At 44.5% G+C, this 22,142-nt stretch overlaps 1 protein-coding gene across 1 annotated transcript; it reads left to right on the top strand.

Annotated features, from left to right (window-relative positions):
- Positions 1-34: 34 nt before the first annotated feature.
- ANAPC13 (anaphase promoting complex subunit 13) lies at positions 35-2,944 on the top strand. Its single transcript, XM_028730907.2, has 2 exons — positions 35-317; positions 2,211-2,944. The coding sequence occupies exons 1-2, from the start codon at positions 219-221 to the stop codon at positions 2,334-2,336; spliced, it is 225 nt and encodes a 74-aa protein (XP_028586740.1). The 5' UTR covers positions 35-218; the 3' UTR covers positions 2,337-2,944.
- The last annotated feature ends 19,198 nt before the right edge of the window (positions 2,945-22,142 follow it).

The following is a 22,142-nucleotide window of genomic DNA, read 5'->3' as shown; positions in this document are numbered from 1 at the left end:
TCACTTCCTCTGCCTCCGAGGTTCGGAAAACAGTGGCGCGTCTTAGGTGAGGAGCTGGCGGGTGACAGGAGCGGGGCTACGGCGGTTGTCCCAAGCCGCCTGCCTTTTTCCGAATGAAAGCAAAGCGCAGGCACGCTTAGGATCAGGGTCCGAAGCCTGTGTGTGACGTGGACGCCTCCTTTATAACGCAGCCCTGGTTCTCTCCGGGTTGCACGAAGATGGACAGCGAGGTGCAGAGAGACGGGCGGATCCTGGATTTGATCGACGACGCGTGGAGGGAAGATAAGTTGCCCTACGAAGATGTGGCAATACCGCTGGTGAGTTGAGTGGGCGCTCAAGAGCCTGGCCCTAAATTGGTTTCCCTGGGTCAGACCTCTAACCACATGGGCATATCTGCCTTATGGTCGGGGAAGGGGCCGATCTCTGTGCCCCTTTCTCCTCATCAGGTGGGTGATGCCCAAATGCACACAGACCTACTTTTAATAATAATAATAATAATAATAATAATAATAATAATAATAATAATAATAATAATAACAACAACAACAACAACAACAAAACAACAATAATAATAATAATTAATAATAATAAATGAATTAACCTTTTGCAACCAGGGGCAAAACTGCCTGGTATGAGGCAAGCGCGGTTCCCAAGTCAATATTTGACTCATATTGCTAATGTGGGTAACTTCCCACTGCAACCATATTTAAATGTGCTTTGTAACTGGGTTGGCACGCTTCGTGGAGGATCCTGGCTTCCTTCACATCTTTTGTAGCAATAATGAAACAGGTCAGAATTGCCTCATTAAAAGTACTTGGTTGTTTATTTATTTTAAATTCCCATAGCAGGCTTCAGCATTAAAATGCAATGTATTAAAAACAATTTAAAACTGTACTTTCCAGAGCCACATTTTGTGCTATCTGTATCTGTGCACATTTGTTGGATTAGGATACCACACAGTACAAGAAACTGGCTCTAGTGAGCATGTTTAGCCGAAGTGGAAAATGATACTACAGTGTATGTATATTTCACCCACCTAGTAAATTTCAGCTCTTGACTCTCTCAAATGCCTGTTGTAAAGAGCTGAATCGTCACTTGCCAACACAAAAGCATGAGGGACCAAGAGAGGGGAGGGAGTTTCATTATGTGTTGGGAGCCATCGCAGAGAAAATTATCTCAGGACACTGCACAATTAACCATATCTATTGAGTATACTTACTGAGTTCTAAGCAGTTAAGGAATTTTAATGTCAATAGCTATATTTTTAATGGTAGCAGATAGCCAGTGCAGTCGATGCAAAATTGATGTAATGTGAGATCTCTTCATCACACCCCTCACCACACTTGCAGCTGTATTCTGCACTTGATGCAGCTTCCAGACCTCCTTCAAGATTAGCCTTACACAGAGCATGATACAATAGTTAAACCAGGAGTTTAACAATGCATGAATAACTTGGCCAGCCTCTTTTGGAGCAGTAAGAATCAAGGCTGGCATACCAACTGGAGCTGGAAATAGCTACTGAAGCCATTTGGGATTCTATCAACAGATATTATTCCAAATGTACCCACAAGCTATATACCTGCTCCTTCAGGAAGAGTACAGTCCTTTGCAGATCACTTTAATGACCCTTATCCAGTCGATAACTCCCTGTGAGCAATGGTTCAATGCTTGCACAGTTTCACTGTGGTAAGGAGAGATAGGGTTGGTGGTCATCAGCTTTCTGGTGACACCATTCCCCAAATTCCTGAGTGGCCTCTGCAAGTAGCTTCATATACCAGTAGATGCTAAACAGTATAAAGGATAGTATGGAGCAAAAGCCATAGAAGTCCCCCAATGCCACTCTGGTAGTGGATGTGCAAGTAGGGGAAGACTCACCATAACGGTGCCTCAAATAACCTGTCCCACAAAACTACTCTGGGAGGATGTCATGGTTTATGGTAGCGAAAGCTTCCGAGAGATCAAGGAGAGTCAACAGGAATGGGGATACACACACACACACATCAGGCAGAAAACACACACACAGAATGTTCTCCCAAAATATAGACATGGCTGGAATTGCAATTTTTTCTAGCATACTTCATAAACAGATATGTGAGATACATTTTTCTTTCAGTCACATTTATTGGTCCTTAATCCATCAGTGTCAAATATTTCTAGATGCTGTTGCTTTTTAAAACATTTTAAATAATTTAATATGTTTCTGTTCTCAGAATGAGCTTCCTGAACCAGAACAAGACAATGGTGGCACAACAGAATCTGTAAAAGAACAAGAAATGAAATGGACTGACTTGGCTTTGCAATACCTTCATGAAAATATTCCTCCGACAGGAAACTAGTGTGCCTGTGATACTTCTTGCAGTAATTAAAATGTTACCAGCACTTCATCCACATCTACCTGCTTTAATTTGGAAAGAAAACATTTGTAAAACTTCCAATCCTGAGTCACTGATTATTAGGTCTTTGTAGATATATCAGAGCCTTAGAAGCTGCACACAATAAGTGTGTAAATTAATAATTCCTTAAAACATGTCAGGTTGTTGTTTTTACATCATGTTTCATTGTTGGGGTTTGTGATATGAGCCAAGGAACTGTTCCCAGTGGCAGTAAACATTAACCAAACTGTATGGTTAATATTAGTCTCTGTTTGGTACTTGGTTGCAAGCTGATTGTATGACCTCACCAGACCAGTCACGCTATATCATATTGGATGTTTAGATCAAGCAGAAGAGACAAACAATCTGAACTTTCTTTTATGATCTCTATGAGTCTGTCCTAAACACTGCTTCTGAGTATTAGGCATTAAAATAATTTTACACAAGCATTTCTGAAGAGGTAAAAGAAGGTTTGCAGTTTGTATATTTTTATTACAGATCTCCTTCCCAGTGCCATAGAAATCCTGTTAACATTTATTCCATGTATTTATATTAAAGAAATGTGTTAGTAACTGTGTGGTTGTTCTTTGAATGAACTTTGTGAGATATGCAGTGGGTCTCATGAGTTCTGCAGCAGCTGGTCAGAGGGTAAAACTGTCTTGTAAATTTCACCCTTTTAGCTTTTTAAGGAAAGGTGTGTAGATTTCACTTCAGCAGAGTCAGTATGAGTCAGTTGCAACAAGAACAAGGCAGAGGGGGAGAGGGATGGATAAACCGACTACAGAGAGAAACTACTACAGGGAGGAAGTCCAGTTAAGGCTATAAAACTACAGGTTTGTTTTAGCTTTCTTCTTTCCTTTGAGTGGCACACATACCATGAGTTCTTTTAATTCCCATGATTAAGACCTAATTTTTCAGGTAATATGGACCAATGTGGTTTTTGCCATAATTCCCCATGGTAGGATTCAAACTTCGTATTTTTGTTCCTTCTGGTCTGTATGTAAGGGTATGTGGGGAGGTAAAAACAAGGTAGTTTAAGGCCATAGTCCTAGGAATCCTGATCTGGTAAGCAGCATGTTGTCTCTAATACTTTACTCATGGTCTCAACTCCTCCAATCTGAAGCCAAATATTTACTGTAATAGGCTAGCTTTCAGGGATAATTCAGCAAGCAAGTTTTCCTGAAGACAGAGAGAAGCTTCCATTGAAAGCAAATGAGTGAACAGTATCACAGCAACAAAATTGCATCTATTTTACCAATTGCTACATAAATATTTTAAGTGGCATGAGAATTTGAGACAGAGTAAATCAAAAACACAGCATGTACTAATCTTTGAAGCTGGATTTATGGCTGAGGTACTTCAAGCTGAACAGGAAAAGAACTGGTGAATCCTACAAGGGCAGGGCCATGCCCTCTGCAGCTAAAGTTATTAATTGTTAAGCAACTTTGGGTTTAGGTGGCAGTGGCAGATTTAGGGAAGTGTGACTGATTCAGTCACACTGGATGTGGAGCCTCAGGGGCGCCACAACTATGATGTTGAATGGAAGGTGGGGTGCTGTATTTTGCCATCGTACAGGGCATCGCTGACTTTTGAGGCTCCAAGGTATGCCACTGCAAGTGAACCTGTTGCCTGGTTCAGATCACAGGTTCCAAATATATATATTTTTCAGGTTGACAAAGCAGACTCCAAAAATAAGTCCTTTTTTAAAGTGCTGATCAACCAGAGCAGTATTTTAAAATTCAGTAGGGAGGTGCTATACACCTGTAAAATGCAATGCTGCTTATGGTGTTCGAGTGCTAAACTCTTCCTTCTACTATCCAGCAGAGGTCGCGAAAGAGCCTTTGGTCAGCTTATTTGATCACATTGCAGGAACTCTTTATGTGCTTGAAGTGGTAGTTTTACAGTGAATTACTATTCATTCTGAACTGGGTTTCATGAAGAATTGGGGCTTCCTAGATCAATACTCTTTAAGTTCATGTTCCATAATGCTCTTTTAGAAGACAGGTTGGGGGTGCTACATAATCAACAAACATAATAATAACATTCTGATGGTTGCTGCTTTGAGAGGTTTTGCAACTAAAAAAGCAAGGAGAATAGGCGCTTAACGGATTTTGTACTGCATCTCACCCCAAATGTTTCCTCAGAACTTCCAGGTACATGTTTATAAGGTAAATATTCATCTGGACCCCCTTTGGCAAGACCACACAAGGGGTGGGGAGTTGCAAGGGGGAAATGGGAGGATCAAGAAATCTTTCTGCTTTTTAGTGAAAGTCCACTTGTTTATTAGAAGCTGTCATCAGAGTTTTATTATGCATCTTTGTATGTGATGTGTAGTTCTGCACTTGGATAACTAGTTTCCACCTACCCTATGGAGACATTAGTAGTTATATGATGAGCTCCTGTAGAGTCAGCAGCACACAATATGCTCCAGCAATACTGAGCTTTTCTAATCAGCCACAAAAATGTGTTTCGCTGAAAAGTGCGGAATATGTGGACCCTGGTTTCACAGAGAGCCCACAAGGCAGTGTGCAAAGCCCTGGCACATAAGACCACAATCCATAAAACTGCCATCTAATTCAGTACCATCTGCAAAACGTTTATATTTTCTTCCCAACAACAGCCTCTCAGCTTAGTTTACAGGCTGTTTTTTCTAGAGCTGAAGAACTTTAAAAATAGTTTGCAATGTTGCCACTGGGGAGGAGCTGTTAAGGAAAATAGTTGAAAGTCCTGCTGGGCACATACAAGCTTTCCACATGCCTAAAGGAGCTCACGGGATTTGTGGCTTCTGGGTTTCCAAGTATGCAGCATACTTTGCCCTTTACATAATACTGGAAATTTTTAATGTGCATTGGTTGGATTAAAGTTGGACTAAATGTGTCAATGCAGGAGGTGGAGCAAGGAAGCACGTTCCTCTTGAAGCCTTTTCTATTAAGGACAACAGTTTGAAGCCTTTAAGAAAAATAGGCCAGATGTATGTTTTCCACAGACTTCACTGAAGTGAGTTGAGGGGATTTGGGAGGGAGGGTCTTCCTTGAGAGATCAGACCAATGAGACTTGAATGTCACTGAGGTATATTCTCAATTGTAAAAAATTATCTGGCATTTCCCATTGGTCTTTCTGAAAACTTAGGTTTTATGGGTAGCTATCAACTTTCACTGAATTCCTGACATTTACTGTGAAACTATATTTCTTCAGTGATGACAACACAGCAATCCAAACCACCATCTAGGTACCTAACACCTATATGTTGCAAGAATTGCAAAATAAAATTCAGCTGCACTAATTAATCAGGTGTTTAATTACAATTAAGAACATTGCTAACGGCAAACAAGCTCTTTCTACACCAGAGAATGAAAATGTTGGGAGTTTGTTGGAATGCAAGACATTGCTTGTAAATTGGCATCTATTAAACTAAAGGACCAATTAGTTATGTCATGCAATTAACATTCTGGATATACAACATTGTTCATATACAAGGATTGCAATCTCAGTGATTTGACACTGAAATTAAAAGCCACTGCATTATAAAACTTACCAACTTTTTGGCATGTTGCACCTCAGAATTGCACACTACAGTAATGTTATTAAAGATTTATTTTTCTTATGCAAGAAGTCATACATTTAAAGAATAAAGGTAGAAATATAACAAATTATGAACTGGGAAGCAAGAGCCCATTTATGGCTAAAGCCATCTGATTATATAAACGTGAGAATTTTGTGCATAACTAGCAACGGTCACTATATAATATGGGGCCTGGTGCAATAAATTAATAAATGAAGGTCTGCTTCTGACATAATATATTTCTCAACTCACCTTTTGATACCATGCTATCCTGGTTTAATGAGACTAGCTTTGGTTCCCCTCAAACCTTCTCAATGTATTTGTATATAATGACTGGAGAGAATATTCCTGCCTTCTCTCTCCATCTTCTTTTTCAAGTACAGTAGGGTCAGGCAATAACTTACAGCTGCAACTGGGCTTGGGGCCAAGGTTGAGAAGGGAAGTATTTCTTTGCGAATTCTCTCCATCTTCTTGTTGATCATCTCCCAACAGCTGAGACAGAACCATTTTACATGTTAATAGATACACAAAATGTTTTACAAGCAGTAAACAAAAGAATGTATAAAATGTGTGAGGGGCAAACAGATGTCACATGTTTGAGTCATACCTGTACAGTACATGTACCAAAGAGCAGGAGTTGCCTGGTACATGCACTTTTGATGACATACACAGTTGCTGCCATTTTGTTTGTGCAGTAGCCGTTAGATAGATTCTGTCCTTCATTTTCTGGCTCTGGGTCCATAGATTATGACATACCATGAGTGAGAGAGAGAGAAAGTTGAAAGGAAGCCACTCCTGTTCACTGAGGCTATCAAACTTTGGTGTATCAACAGAGAGCTACTTTAACCTGCTTATAAAACTTGTTATAGTGATACTGTTCAACAAAGGCATGCAAAAATGGTGCGCTGGAGAACAGAACTTCACACAGGGCACTCCTGGTGGGAGTTGGGAGCCTATTTTCACCAGTTTCTCATTCCCTCTGTGGCCTGTTTCTCCTGCATATCTCTATAGTCTCTTGCAAATCTGCAGAGGTCTGGGTATCTCCCTGGAATAGCGTAGGAGATGTTGCAGGAAGCAGTTGGAGGGAATTGGCAAAAAGAATCTTCCTCCAACAGGAACCTCCTGTGAATTGCATCCCTTTCTGCAAACAGAAGGGCAACTCTGGTTGTGTCTTGGTGTTAATAGCCTCAGAAACGTAATAATACTTGTCACTTTTGTGATTGTGCACATGAGGCCTTAATAAGAATGTAAATACTTTTGGAGTTGCGATGGCCTTTTTCACACAAACTGCTAAATGTGTCTATATAAAAACACTGGATGCATTGAGACATAGCGCCAAACAATGATTTGGCACTATATTAATTGTGTTTCCATGTTCTCTTTCACTTTGCTCTTACAGTAGTTTGTCAAAAATCTGGAGAAGGGGAAGGATAAATCTTCAAGGTGGCAACAACTAGAGGTCATATTGTGACCCTAATTTCTTTGTTTAGGTCAAAGGGGAACATTTATTTATAATATTTATATACCCTTCATCAAAATTGATTCCAGGGCAATTGTGAATTCCAGTTGTGCTAATATTCCTCTTGTTCACCTCCTGCAAATACAGTGGTTGCAAAAAGTTTTGTTGTTTAGTCGTTTAGTATAATTTCCACAAAAATTGATGGCACTTGGGCATTTTAATTCCTGCCTATTATACAGACAGGGAAACCTCCCATTTCAAGCAACAAAGAGGGAAAGGTTCGGCCTCTTTTTTTCCTCCCTTTCCTCGTTTGTCACTGATTTCCATCAACCCCATGCGTGTGTGTGTGCACATACTCACTCTCTCTCTCACACACACACACCAAACATTGCTAAATGCTTAGATATGGTTTTCATTTTGGGAAATAATTTAAGGAGCAAGCTGTTGTCGGCAAATGAGACAGTATTGGAATTTTAATGTGGACCATCTGGAGTATTTGCTAATGTTGAAATATTAGCGCGATGTTGTAATTTTGGAGCGTATGCCAGGGAATGGAGGAGTGAGCTGTTGGTACTTGTTGCCCTAAAACATAATAACAATCAACATACTCTCTCACTCCCAGCACACAAACTGAAAAAGATGACACAGTGTGTATGCATGCTAGAAGGGAAGGCGAGGATATGTGTTTATTCTCTTCCCTCTTCCCTGTGCTTTCTTTGGAAAGCGGGGGGGGGGGGGGTTCTTTTCCAAGGAGACCTTGAGGTATGGGGTTTTGCTAGGCTCTCCGCCAGCTTGCATGGAATCTGGGTCACCATGGAAACTGGCCACGAGGAGAGCAACAAACAGAGGCAAAGGAATTTCAGCATTGCCAGCCAGGCCTCACTGGAACTAGAAAAGTTCTCTTTTTAAAATGAAGGCAAATAAAAGCAACAGACACATAGGGGGCAGGCACACTATTAAGAAAATCAGTTAATGCTGCGGACCCTAAAGCCACAGAAAAAGGATGGATGGTTCTCACTCTTGCTGTTCCACAAAACCCCAGCTCAGATACTGCTGTCCCCTGAGAGGATTTTTCTTCTTCTTGTGATCTCAGAACCAGCCTAAAGGGTGGATTAAAGTGAGAATCCTCTTTAGAATCAAAATCTTGCCTCTCCTCATGCTCCAAGGAAATCTTTTATCTCATTTTAACTTGAAAATGTGCTTTAAAAACAAGCAAGCCTGTGGCATAAGCTGAGACAAAAGGGAAATAGTTCATAGAAAATTAGGACTTACACTGATGGTGTGAGGTGTTTACATATGGAAATATAGTTGTGATGTTAGCCCAAGTTGTGTGCAAGTGCCTAAGTGACATGGAGAGGAGGGACAAAAAGTTGGTTGGTACAGACATCATACATCTTGTATGCAGAAGGAAACAAATGTTGGGATAGGGGCTGCAGATGTCTTACAGGAAGCTAGACAAGATCTTTATTGTCTCTTCTAAACAAGCACAGAATAGTAACATGAAATTCCCAGTTCCACCTCCAGAGACAATTCAAGTCCAATACCACTTCATGACTAAACTATAATAATGTTGCTATCCACCCAGCAGGTTAGGAAAGATGGAGAACCTTTACAGCAAAGACTGCTCTCTACCTTTGCTAAGCAATCACGGGTGGTTAAATAACCCTTTGTTGTGCCATCGCTCATACAAAAACTGCAGTGGTAAAAGTGTGGTACACACATACTCAAGCCACCAGGAATCCCAGAGAAAAGAGATAGACTACACATGAATCCATGAGAGGTTGGGAGGCTGTTGTAACAGAAGAAGGTGCTGAAGAGCCATCATTGCCCACAGTCCACATCCCCTCTGCCGCCACATTCCACCTCAGTTTAAACTAATTTTGCATGTTTTGGTAGAACTTTATGCATGATCAGCAGGGGGAGGGGGGGAGGCCAAATCTAACTGTTGCAATAGATGTGTGCATGACTTTCAGAGACACCTATTGCCTAAAACAGTCTTAGGTGGTGAGTCACTCTGTCTATTCGCCTCCTTGTTAAGACTGTATAACCTGTTTCCCTCCTGATGTTGGTGCATTCCAGCTCCCACCAGACCCAGACAGCATGACCAATGGTCAGGAAGGATGGGAGTTATATTCCAGGAACATCTGGAGAGCCACATATTAGCCACCCCTGCTATACCTACTTATCTGGGAGTTGCCACTGAACTCCACTGAGTAGACATATAAAAGCTAGTATATTGTACATAGCCTCTTATCTGCTTGGGCACACAGATAGTCTTCTAAAAGAGAACAACATTATCCACTTCCCCAATTACCTACTATTTCAGGAACGTATATATCACTTGGGGGGGGGGGAATGTGTTTTTGTAAGTGAATAATAATAATAACAGCAATAATAATATAAATTTACTTTCTTTTCATCCATTTTGTTATAATAATTTAATTCCACTTTTCCTCAAGATAGCTCTGGACAGTGTACAAGTTGTGTCCCCTCATTTTATTCTCACAACAACCCCGAGGGATAGGTTAGTCTAATAGCGAGTTTCCCCAATCCTAGCTGAACACTCAGGTGGTTCTCAACTGCAAGCAGGGTACATTTCTCTTCTCCAAGAAAAGAACTACTCTAGGAGCATTCTGCTTATATCACAAATGCTGCCGATGTTGCCTCACATCGAATGTAACTGATCTGTAGAGAAGACTGTATGACCTGAAAATAGAGACAATGCGCGTACTTTTGTAACCCAAGAAAATCTTTAATAAAAACAATTTTTAAAAAATGCTTCTGATAGAGTTGATGGCATCAATCATTTGGTGTACATGGAAGAATAGTTGGGTGGAGAGCAAGTTTCAGCTGCTAAATGTTTATATTTTAGGTAGCTGTTAAAGGCACAGGAGTTGTGCAAGAAAAATAGCTGATGATCCTAATGACTAATAAGAAGGTATTTAATGCAAATGATAAACCATATTGTTGGTCTACATTTGCACAGGTCTTGGGAAGAATTATTTGTGCTAGTGCCTCACCCCAGCCAGGATTTCACTCCAGAGGGTGACAGCGAATGCAGTAAGTCGCAAGTGCTCAGCCATCTGTGCAAAGTTGGAATGACCTCCTAATGCAAAAAACATTTATGTTTTCACTGACATCAATAGGCTTTACAAGAGCCTTAGGCTTACACAACAGTGACCACCCATTGAGTCATTAAGGAACTGAGGCAATACAAATTCCCATCAAATTAGCCAGAAAAATGCAGAGACTTAATATGACACTATCAGCGGTTCCTTGGACATCAAAGAGATCAGGTCATTTCCATCCCCCCTCAGGTAACTTTTCACATGCAGTTCATGAATAAGACAGTTAAATTCTTGATTCTTTTCCTCACCCCATAGTGCTTCCATATGCTGGAAATATTTTACTCTGGGCTGTTTGGAGAATGATAATCCCACAGATCCTTTGGTATGTTTGGAATGTTTGCATTTCCTACTGTGTGTGTGTGTTTTACAAAAGCCTGTAAAAACAAGAGCTTCCTACTCACCTAGTAAAAAAAATATATTAATGGGCCAAGCCCCCCTTCATAATCAGTAGTAAGGGACTAAGGGAAGATGTGGCAAAACTGTCATTCACATGTCAAGTCCATTAATATACAAAGTTGGTTTGCATATATATATTACTTTAACAGTAAACGGAGTGTGTGGGAAAGGGTACTAAATTGTCCCCTTCTCCTTTTCTTTCTTTCTGACTCCAGTATCACAGCTAAGTCAGGAAAGAAGAAAAGTGTCTAGAGTAGCAGATTGAAGGGAAATAATGCACAAAACAGGATGTAGCACCTAAACTCTCATGTGAGTCTTTTCATTTTAAGGCAAGACCTACCCATCAGCCATTTTACACAAGAACAGGACAGACACATTAAAAGGAACCTATCATCATTATCATATCTAACCAGGCTCTAAAACTAACATCAGAATCAGGGGAGGATTTTGGTAATATGGCACCCTGAGTGAGGACAAAATCCCCCACCACCACCAAAAAAAATCTCCTTTTCACAATAATTCATGTTGGTATACAGTGGTAACCTCGGGTTACATACGCTTCAGGTTACATACGCTTCAGGTTACAGACTCCGCTAACCCAGAAATAGAACCTTGGGTTAAGAACTTTACCTCAGGATGAGAACAGAAATCGCACGGCGGCAGCAGGAGGCCCCATTAGCTAAAGTGGTGCTTCAGGTTAAGAACAGTTTCAGGTTAAGAACGGACCTCCGGAACGAAATAAGTACTTAACCCAAAGTACCACTGTAATTGCTTTTCTATGTATCTTCTCAATAGATTGTGGCTGTGGCTGTTATTTTGCGCCTGCACAACCCTAAATATGTTGTTGTTGGAATGGAACCAACCTGAGGATTATACAGTACCTACAACATCTTGAGGAGTGGACCAGAATAGAAAAGGGAAAACATGGGTACAGTCTGAGACAATGCCAATAGTCCAGCAACCAAGACTAAGCAAGCGATACTTTCTACTCATGTCAGGAAGAGTGATTGGAAGAGCTTCATCTGCTTAATTTCTGTTTGCTAGGCTGGTACTAGCTACTTCAAAAAACTACTATCCTAATTTTATCATAGCTGATTTGCTTATGTTTGTCAGTGTGGCTCCAAATTCATCTGCGTTGTTTCTTGAATCCTGCCTTTTCTTAGATTATTACCTACACTTCTCTAATCAAAGAATCACAGAATTGCAGAGTTGGAAGTGACCTCAAGGGTCATCTAGTCCAACCCCCTGTGGTGTGGGAATCTCAACTAAAGCATCCATGACAGATTGTCATCCAACCTCTGCTTTTGAAACATCAATGCCATTGAAACGGTCCCCAAATTATATTTGGGATTTTCACCATTCCCTGTAACTTTTCTCCACTTGCAAATCCCCTGATGTGATGTAGGGTGCAGTTGTATACTCTAAATCCTCTATCTACAGGGCTTACAGGGTTTGGCAGAAGCTCTGCTATGCCAGCCCTAAAGTTTAGAATAACTTGTTTTTCTGGGGGAAATGGATTTTGCTAAGCTAAGCAGCTGCCCCCTTCAGAACTTACCTGCCAGCCTTAAGTTGCTTCTGGCTCTTCTGATCTTCAGGTTCTGTTTTCAGAAAGTGACCATTTTCCCTGGGGCAACTGTGCTAACAGCTGGTTCTTCCTGGGCCCTGAAAAACTGACTGCATGGAGCCTGGTATTTCATGAATCCTGGCAAGTTCAATCATTTTTTCCCCCAGCCTTGGCTCAAAGACCATCCCTGCACATCACTGAAACCAAAGATGAGCCAGGGGTGAGTGTTCAGGGAGAGAGACTTTGGGGAACCACATGGAAGTATGGACTGGGTACCATTTATTTCACCCTTTTCCTCCTGAAATAAATCATACCCCATCTTCGCCTGCTGTTTTAGAGATTATTGGGGCAGATGGACATGGGGATTATTGGGGCAGATGGAAATGGGTCTGCTGCCATCCCACATAGCTGGAGACTAAGTGAAATTAGGGGGTGTATTCCCCACCCCCTACAGGATTTGTTGGCTGTTTGAGGGCACTCCTGAAAGAAGCAATGAGGTGTAAGTGATTGATCATTGTGAAATAAAGGTAGGGATGTTGGGAGCAGGAAGCAGGAAAGGGAATATCGGAGGAAGGCTCTTTAACTAGCTGGAAGGCTACAATTTGAGAGGGTGTTAAGAGATCAAAGGAAGAACAGAGTGAGAAAGGGGAAATGAGATGGGAACTGAAATGTGGAGGGGGTGGAACTGGTCTGTACAGTGTTGCTGTAGAGCAGTCTTTCAAAAAAAAATTCTTGAGCTTGGGGCCCCTGTTCTGAACTTCTTCTGCCTTCTGGGACCCTCAAGCCCACCTCCAGCCATCTGCTTCATAGCAGAGCATGCACAGATCCTTGCACGTGGCCATGCATGTGCGACCTGCTGTTGTGTGCAGTGAGATTTTTGCTTAGGGCAGTAATCAAACACTTGTGTTAGAAAGAGGAGCAGAACAAGGTATCGCTTAGTGCTCCTGAAAATACCAACAGGGAAAATATAATTAGAATATTATATCCAACCTGGTGGAACGCCCTGTCGCAAGAGACAAGGGCCCTGCAGGACTTGACATCTTTTCGCAGGGCCTGTAAGACAGAGCTGTTCCACCAGGCCTTTGGTCAGGGCGCAGCCTGACTCCCTCCTTTGGCAATCTCTACAAAGCTTTAGTCTATGGTTGCCATCAATTTGTATTTTAATTAATTTTTAGAATGTATTTATAATGTTGTACTGTTTTAGTGTTGTTAGCCGCCCTGAGCCCGGCTTCGGCTGGGGAGGGCGGGATATAAATAAAATTTATTATTATTATTATTATTATTATAACAGTAGTTCTCCCCAAATCCAGCTGGAATGTTGAGGTAGGTGGGAGAGTTGCTGGCCTTCCGCATAGAATCATAGAAGGGATTTTGAGGGTCATCTGGTCCAACTTTCTGCAATGCATCCATGACAGATGGCCATCCAACCTCTCTGCTTAAAACCCACGAAAGAAGGATATGAATCAATGATCATCCTCTTCTAGAGGGTGTAAAACTCATCTTGGTTGTAACGTCAGGAAGGCTTCAGCTGGTTCAGGATCCTTTGTTCCCTACTTCCAGGTGCTTTTAGGGGCATTCTGCACCACAGTAGGAAAACCACTGCTGTAGGAAGAGAGCCAGTACGTCTCCCTTGAAAATTATGAGCCTTGCTCGTGATCCTTCTTTTCTATTGCCCGTCTATTGTTCTTTCTGATAGGCAATGTGAAAAAAGCTGAGAAGATGCAAAACTGCCCATGATAAAAAGGGATGGGCGCAGGAAAATCTCACGGCCGAAATTACACCCCTGATCTAACCAGATGATCCAAGTTTTTGAGGTGGTAGCTTCTCCCTCATCCAAGCACAGTCTCAGTGCAACATCCCCGTGGGCTGAACTAGGCAAGATTGCCTGCTTCAGATACGTCTCTCTCCTTCCATTTCTGCCTCATCAGTGATGGTTTTGCTCTTCAGAACTGGGTGACACAGCTATGCTGTCTGTGGGTGTAGAATCTGGGAGGTAGGAACGTGAAGGTTTGAATTATTTCTAACAGACATAATTGTGAATCTGGATCAGGAGTCGAGGTCAAAGATTGAAAGCAGCAGTGGTTCACATACATGCCATATCCTTGCTACCTTCCACTTCTGGTTGGACCTAAGGAAGTACAACGAGCAATTTTTGTTCTATTGGGTTTCTTAATAAATTGTGACAGAGAGGCAGCTACTGGTCACTACACAAGTCCCAAATGTACTCACTGCCCCCCTTCTTCTACTCTTCAGCCTTATTTTGAGAAAAACACTTTAAGAAAAACACAGCTCTGCTCTGGTGCCTTAAATTCTCTGCCCCAGCTCCCTCAATGGCTTTGTGTTGGCACATTCCATGCTCTTCCAAGAAGTGCTCATATCTGCCTCTGACCATCACAAAAGGAAGAATGTAAAGACAGGATGGATTAGTACGGGCCATAAACTTAATGGGAGTTTTGAGAAATTCTCTCATCATCTAGAAAAACATAAAAGTGTGATTTTTAACTAGGGATTATGAATGATTCCAACAATGCTGTTCCGTCACGCCAAGTGGGGGAAGAGGGACCCATCTTTATAGGTTGTTGTATAGTCTGGTAGTTTATGAACAATACAGCTGCTTCCAGGCAGTAGTTTGTAGAAGTAATAAATCATTTCTCTTCCACCGTGAGCTACAAGCTGAATTGCAATTGACTTTCCACACTGTTGGGGATAATCTGTCTTTTCTGTATGTACATCCTACTAAGTTATGCCCATGCAGGGGCGCCGACTTATAAAAAATATTGGGGGGGCCCATACCGGGGTCCTGCCCCGGGAAGTTTTCTAAGTTCCAATGTCAGCGGCGCCCAGCAGAGCAGCCCTCTCGGCCACGGCAGCCTGGCTCTCCCAGCCCCCCGGGGCCGCCCTCCTCCCTCGTGCACCCGCAGTGTTCCCGCCCGGGGAGGCGGCGCCCCCAAGGACTCAGGTTCGGTTGTACCTGAGAAGCCGAGCACCTTGGCTCCCAAACAAATCGGCTTCTGAACAATCGAAACCCGGAAGTGAGTGTTCTGGTTTTCAAATGATTTTTGGAGGGCGAACATCCGGTGCGGCTTCCGATTGGCTGCAGGGGGCTCCTCTGGCAGAAGCCGCACTCTGGTTTTCAAATGGTTCCAGGAGTCCAATGGACTCCCAGAACGCATTCTGTTCGAGAACCAAGGTACAGTGGACGCTCGGGTTGCGAACGTGATCCATGTGGGAGGCACGTTCGCAACCTGCAGTGTTCGCAACTCACATTGCTGCGTCTGCGCACACACAGGTTGTGATTTAGCGCTTCTGCTCATGCACAAGTGCCGAAACCTGGAAGTAACCCATTCCGGTACTTCTGGGTTTCAGTGCATCCATAACCTGAAAATGCTTAAGCTGAAGCATCTGTAACCCGAGGTATGACTGTATGTACCAGTCCTAAGGAACTGGCCAAGTAAGGCAATCAGCATCTGCAGGTCCCTTGACAGACAGGAGAGAAGCCACACTCTTGGATTTCTGTTGGTAGATGCCTCTTCCTGAGATGCTTGTATTATGCTAATCATAGAATCATAGAGACAGAAGGGACCCCAAGGTCATCTAGTCCAGCCCCCTGCAATGCAGGAATCTTAGCTCAAGCATCCCTGACAGATGGCCACCTAGCCTCTCCCAGGGAGCAGAGACCGTCTGAACAGCTCTTATTGTCAGAAAGCTCTTCCTGATGTTGAGCCGGAAAAGTCTTTCAAAGCTGCTGCACACCTTTGTTTGGGGTCCTCCCCTCCTTGCAAATGTCAGTGGGAAGGAGGGCTCTGTTTCAACAGAAAAATAAAGATTCCCCCTTTCTTCCAGCTTCCACTCATTCGTCTCCGACTGATAATGGACTTGGGAGGCTTTGAGCCCCTTGGGGAGCTGAGCTGTAAAGGACAACCTCCAATTTTCATGCATCAGAAGGAGCCCAGGAGCCCCATCGGGGCTTACCCTGTGCAGGCTGGTTCCCCCCCCCCCCACAAACACACAAACTGGGTTGCAATTTTGTGGGTCAGCTTTGGCTGGGAGAGGCAGCCCCCGTTAAGTCTCTGCCAGCCCAATAGCACAGCCCCCCCCCCGCCAAGTCCATGGCAGGAGACAGGCAGCGGCACCCAGACCCCAGAGGCTGCCCTTGGGACTGGCGTTCCCACACTGCCGCCTCCGCAACAAAGGCCAGCGGCCAAGTTCCCCCCCCCCCCCAGCCGCTTCCTTGGTCCCACAGGAAAGCCAGGCAGGGGCTGCACATCCTGCCCTCCGCCTCTTCCTGCTGCCCCCAACAGACAACCAGGCCTGCAAGCTTCCTCTTCTGACATCGCCCAGGCCCCACACAGCCCCCCACCAGCAAAACGCCCAGGAGTTTGAAGGGACCCGAGGGCCACGCAGCCAAGGGGTCTAACTCTGCAGGGAAAAGCTTCCTGTCTTTCCTCTGCCCCCTCCCCACCGGAAAGGGATGGTGGCTGCAGGCTCTGCCCCCCCCCCCCTTAACATCTGCAAAATGATTAAGGCTGATACATTGTGTTACAGGATTTTATCTAGGTAACTTCCCTGAGCTGTCAAGTTGAAAGGGTACATTCAGGCATAATATTTGCAACATTTAACAACTTTAAAGATGCCCCCCCCCCCTGTAATTTCCATAACAGTTGGAAGGACAAAAATATAACCTCCTATGACAACTCCTGCAACCCATGAGCTTTCAGACAAAGATCATGCATGGACAAATGTAAAGATCTTTGGAAAGTATTGATCGAAACCACAGTAACAAACAAATCAATGTATCTTCAAGGGAAAGAATAAGTAGATCCATTTGCATATATAGCTCTGTAGGCTTAATGAGATTCCCACAAAACATTAGGAAGGCCTTTCTGGTGGTGAGAAAAGTCAGACAGGGGAAGGGGCTTTTAGGGAGAGGTGGGGGGGGGCATCTGCCAGGGATGCTTTAGCTGTGAGTCCTGAATTGCTGGGGGTTGGACTGGATGACCTTTGGGTCCCTTCCACCTCTATGATTCCATGACCTTTAAGGGAAGTCACCTCCATCTTCGTCTCAGAGCAGATGCCCACAAGCCCTGGGCGGGAAGAGCCCGAGAGAGAGAGAGAGCCCGAGAGAGAGAGAGAGAGAGAGAGAGAGAGAGAGAGAGAGAGAGCCCGAGAGAGAGAGCCCGAGAGAGAGAGAGAGAGAGAGAAAGAGAGAGAGCGAGAGAGAGAGAGCCCGAGAGAGAGAGAGAGAGAGAGCCCGAGAGAGAGAGAGAGAGAGAGCCCGAGAGAGAGAGAGAGAGAGAGAGCCCGAGAGAGAGAGAGAGCCCGAGAGAGAGAGCGAGAGAGAGAGCCCGAGAGAGAGAGAGAGAGAGAGAGAGAGAGAGACCGAGAGAGAGAGAGAGAGAGAGAGAGCCCGAGAGAGAGCGAGAGAGAGCGAGAGAGCGCAGCCAAGCCCCCTTCACCGCCTGCCCCCCCCCGCCAGCCCCCTCTCCCCTCCTCCCTAGGCGGCAGCTCCGCCATGACCACAAACGGTGGCGGCAGCAGCAGCAGCCGCGCGCGGCCCGGGCTCCCCTCGCCGGCCGCGGGAGCCAAGGCGCGCGATAATTTACTTAAATTATGTCAGCGGCGCCCGGCAGAGCAGCCCTCTCGGCCACGGCAGCCCGGCTCTCCCAGCCCCCGGGGGCCGCCCTCCTCCCTCGCGCAACCGCAGCGTTCCCGCCCGGGGAGGCGGCGCCCCCAGGAGAGGCGGCAGCAGCAGCCGCGCGCGGCCCGGGCTCCCCTCGCCGGCCGCGGGAGCCAAGGCGCGCGATAATTTTTTAAATTATTGGGGGGGCGGAGCCCCCCCAATAAAATTTTTGAGGGGGCTCGGGCCCCCTCAGGCCCCATGGGGTCGGCGCCTATGTGCCCATGCCAGTGAGTGTGACGTAGCTGCTTTAAGTGGAAGGAAAGTCTAGCTCACTGAGTGACCATTTGGGAAATCAACAGGGATATTAAATGGTGCTCACTGGGACAGTTATAGAGAATGTGTGCTGTTTGCCGCTACCTGTATCAAAACCACACCTCTTTTTTAAAGATAGCAAAATAGCAGTAAGGCATCTAAACCTGGGGAGATTTTGTACTTCTCCATTCTTCTTAAAAGCTGGAAGTCCTGTGGTAATGGGGAGGGGGACGAGAAGACACACTGGGAAAACATGGGAGGAGAGTAACTGGATATTGACAAATGTGAGTGAACAAGGCATAGTGATGGCACACTTCATGCCTTGGGTGATATCCAAAGTTAGTGCATTGATTTCAGTAGACTTTCTCTAAGAATGACTTAGTGAGATACCACCCCTAGCCCAGTGTGGTAGCTATGCGGGGGCTAGCTGGGGCTTTTGCCCCAGGTGAAACCTCATGAGGGGCACCACTGAGGCTCTCAGCCTGTGTGTGTGTGTGTCTGTGCGTGCGAGCGAGCGCGCACAAATGTGCATGGGAGGGTGCCAAACTGGGTCTTTGATCCAGGTGAAATAAAGCCGAGTTTTGCCCCTGCCTAGCCAGAGCTGGTCCACTCATGCAGCAAGGTGAGGCAACAGCCTCAGGTGGCAGGATCCACAAGGTTAGCAGATCCATCAGCAATACATCATGTGGAGCCCAAACCTGCCAACTCATTGCCCAGAATATGTGGGTGGGAATCACTCTGCCAATGTAGTGAATATTTTTACCCCTGTTTGAATATCCCGCTCCAAAGCATTACTGAAACAGAGGTGAAAGGAGACTATCTACTGAAAAGGGCTCAGCCCTAATGCCACCCACTCAGTCTGTATACCTGTAAATTACAAAGGTGCTACAGGTTTCCCATGCTCTTCAAAAAATTGCATTGAAACTTGTTGTCTTTGGAAAGGCAACCCGTTATCGTCAGAGAAAGCAAGTTCCACCAATTTCTCAAAAAGGCATAACGCTGATGGTATGCAGTATAGGCACTCAAGTGCAAGGCAAATGATTAAGCAAGCAAAATTATTTAACTAGTTGCTCCTAGCAGGCATACAAAAATGCTGGATGCTTGCCACACAAAGTTGCCCTTTCCCACAATAAAAAGATAAGTATCTGATTAAAACGACACACAGAGAGGAGTGGCTGTTCTGTTTTGTTCAGTGTAGTGTTCTGGGGTCTTCACAGCTCATTTCTTGTGTGTCAATATTTTCTAAACATGGACTGGCCATGTCTAGAGGGAGTAAACAGCCTCTTTGGGTACATTCCCTGCATCTTTAGCATTCAGGTTACTGCTCCGGAATGTTATGCATACAAAGCAGATCTTATTCTTACTCACAACCAGAGAGAAGAAGCCCTTGTGTTACTGCTTTCACTCTGTGCTTTTTTGTGTGTGAACCTCAAGCTGCATAGCACGCTAAGCTGAGATCACTCCAAATGTAGGATGGGCTTTCCAAACCAGCATAAAAACAAGTTTAATGGTCACAGAATATGATGAAGCAAAAATCCTATCTGCAGCAGAGAGCTAGATGAAGTGAAGTGTGAGGGCTGCCCTGGGACAAAAAGGACTTATAACTATACAGTGGTACCTCTGGTTACGTACTTAATTCATTCCGGAGGTCCGTTCTTAACCTGAAATTGTTCTTAACCTGAAGCACCACTTTAGCTAATGGGGCCTCCTGCTGCTGCCACACCACTGCCGCACGATTTCCGTTCTCATCCGGAAGCAAAGTTCTTAACCCGAGGTACTATTTCTGGGTTAGTGGAGTCTGTAACCTGAAGCGTATGTAACCTGAAGCGTATGTAACCCGAGGTACCACTGTACCACTCAACCAACCTATAGAGAAAGCTCATTAAAGTCAGTGAGGTTCTGGCTTCATTATGCTTTAGATATCACTCATATGAATTAGGCTGGTCATGTGTCCCACTTTACAAGGGACAGTACTTCGTTTGAATGTATCCTCTCTCTGAAGGCTGTACTTGGGAGAGTAGGAGCCTTGATGTTGCCCATCAATAGTTAGCACCTGAGCAGGCAAGCACACAGGTCACTTGGCCACAGTTTGCCCACTGTGAAACGGTTTATTATATTTCTATTCATATTACAATAATTATTTCTAATCTTGTGGTACAGGAGGAGGGAATTGATGCGACACAAAAGATTGGCTTTTGTGAGCTGGTATAGTGCTCCATTGGGACCTGGCTGGCACTGTGGGTTAAACCACAGAGGCTAGGGCTTGCCGATCAGAAGGTCAGCGGTTCAAATCCCTGCAACAGGGTGAGCTCCTGTTGTTCAGTCCCTGCTCCTGCCAACCTAGGCGTTCGGAAGCACGGCAAAGTGCAAGTAGATAAATAGGTACCGCTCCGGCGGGAAGGTAAACGCTGTTTCTGTGTACTGCCCTGGTTCGCCAGAAGCAGCTTAGTCATGCTGTCCACATGACCCGGAAGCTGTACGCCGGCTCCCTCGGCCAATAAAGCGAGATGAGCGCCGCAACCCCAGAGTCGGCCACAACTGCACCTAATCGTCAGGGGTTCCTTTACCTTTACAGTGCTCCATTATTACTTTAGTTGCAAAAATATTTGAAACCCATGTGAAATTGTGTCATATAAAACAAGCCGTTGGGGGAAAAATTAAACCAGCAACATGCTATAAATACAAACATTAATGATAACAGCCAAAACAAGAGAGGAGATCAATCAGGGCCAATAAGAAGCCCTCTGGGAGAATGGGGCCTTGCCTTTTAAGTGCCCCATGCATTGTCCTGTTAAATGTGCTGATCAGTGGCCAAGTATAATACTGTATATGATGCAGCTCTTGGGCTGAAGTCTTATAAAGAGTTGTGCACTTACCATTCTGTAAGTTGTACAAGGGTATTTGTTTCCTTCTGTTGTGTGGCATGCAGAGTCTGCCTTGTAAAAAGCAGGATATGAAACAAATAGATTGGAATGGCAGGTCATGGAAGGGAGCAGGAAATACCTCCAAGGTAGCATATTTCTTGAGAGGGCATGTCTTCCTGGACTGTGAGGCACCCTCTGGTCCAGTTCATTGTTCCTGCCTCACTTTTAAGAGGACAGAGTTTGAGAGGGAGTGAGGTGGTGAGAACAGCAGCCAAATATCACGACACATGCCTGTTTCTCAAACTCCGTCTTCACTACATAGAACAAATGGGCAGACACTCTAAGAAGGGCAGAGGCCTGTGCGTTATCGGCTATATTTAGGGCCTGCTCTTTATCCCATTTCTCACCCTAATGTGTAACGGGGTGTGGATTTAAAGTTAAAACTGAGCCAAGCACAGGGCAAGAAAACGCCCTAAGGTCAGCTAAGGTGGGGAAGTAGGGGAGCAGCCAAGAGAAATGTCAGTTTGAGCGAGGGGCTAATACAACTCCGTAGCTACAGCTAATTAGCTGTGATTTGCAAATTAGGATTCATTACACTCAGGGTGAATCAGGGGAAGCAGAAGTATGTGTAACTTGGTTATCTCCTTCTCCTATTTCTTTCTGACTTTCCTGGGGCTCAAGGTCTTTGCTGCGGGTGAGATACACAATTCCTACTTTCCTTGTTGCTGCAGAAATAGGACAGTTGTATGTGGTGTGGGCTACTTACTTTCCTCTCTGTCTCTTGCCTACAAAGACCTCCACTTCCGGCTATATAAAAAAGGCAACAAAATCATCAGAGGGTTGGAGCATCTTCCACATATGAAAA

Source organism: Podarcis muralis, chromosome 6 (genome assembly GCF_964188315.1).
Source record: "Podarcis muralis chromosome 6, rPodMur119.hap1.1, whole genome shotgun sequence".
NCBI lineage: Eukaryota > Metazoa > Chordata > Lepidosauria > Squamata > Lacertidae > Podarcis > Podarcis muralis.
Note: the sequence above shows the minus strand (reverse complement) of the source record. Positions and strands in the feature narration are given on the sequence as shown.

Bases quoted from the DNA above. Each gene is read 5' to 3' on its own strand.
- ANAPC13 (XM_028730907.2), top strand. From the start codon at position 219: ATGGACAGCGAGGTGCAGAGAGACGGGCGGATCCTGGATTTGATCGAC. The intron at 318-2,210 runs GTGAGTTGAGTG...TTCTGTTCTCAG, and splicing joins AAGATGTGGCAATACCGCTG to AATGAGCTTCCTGAACCAGA.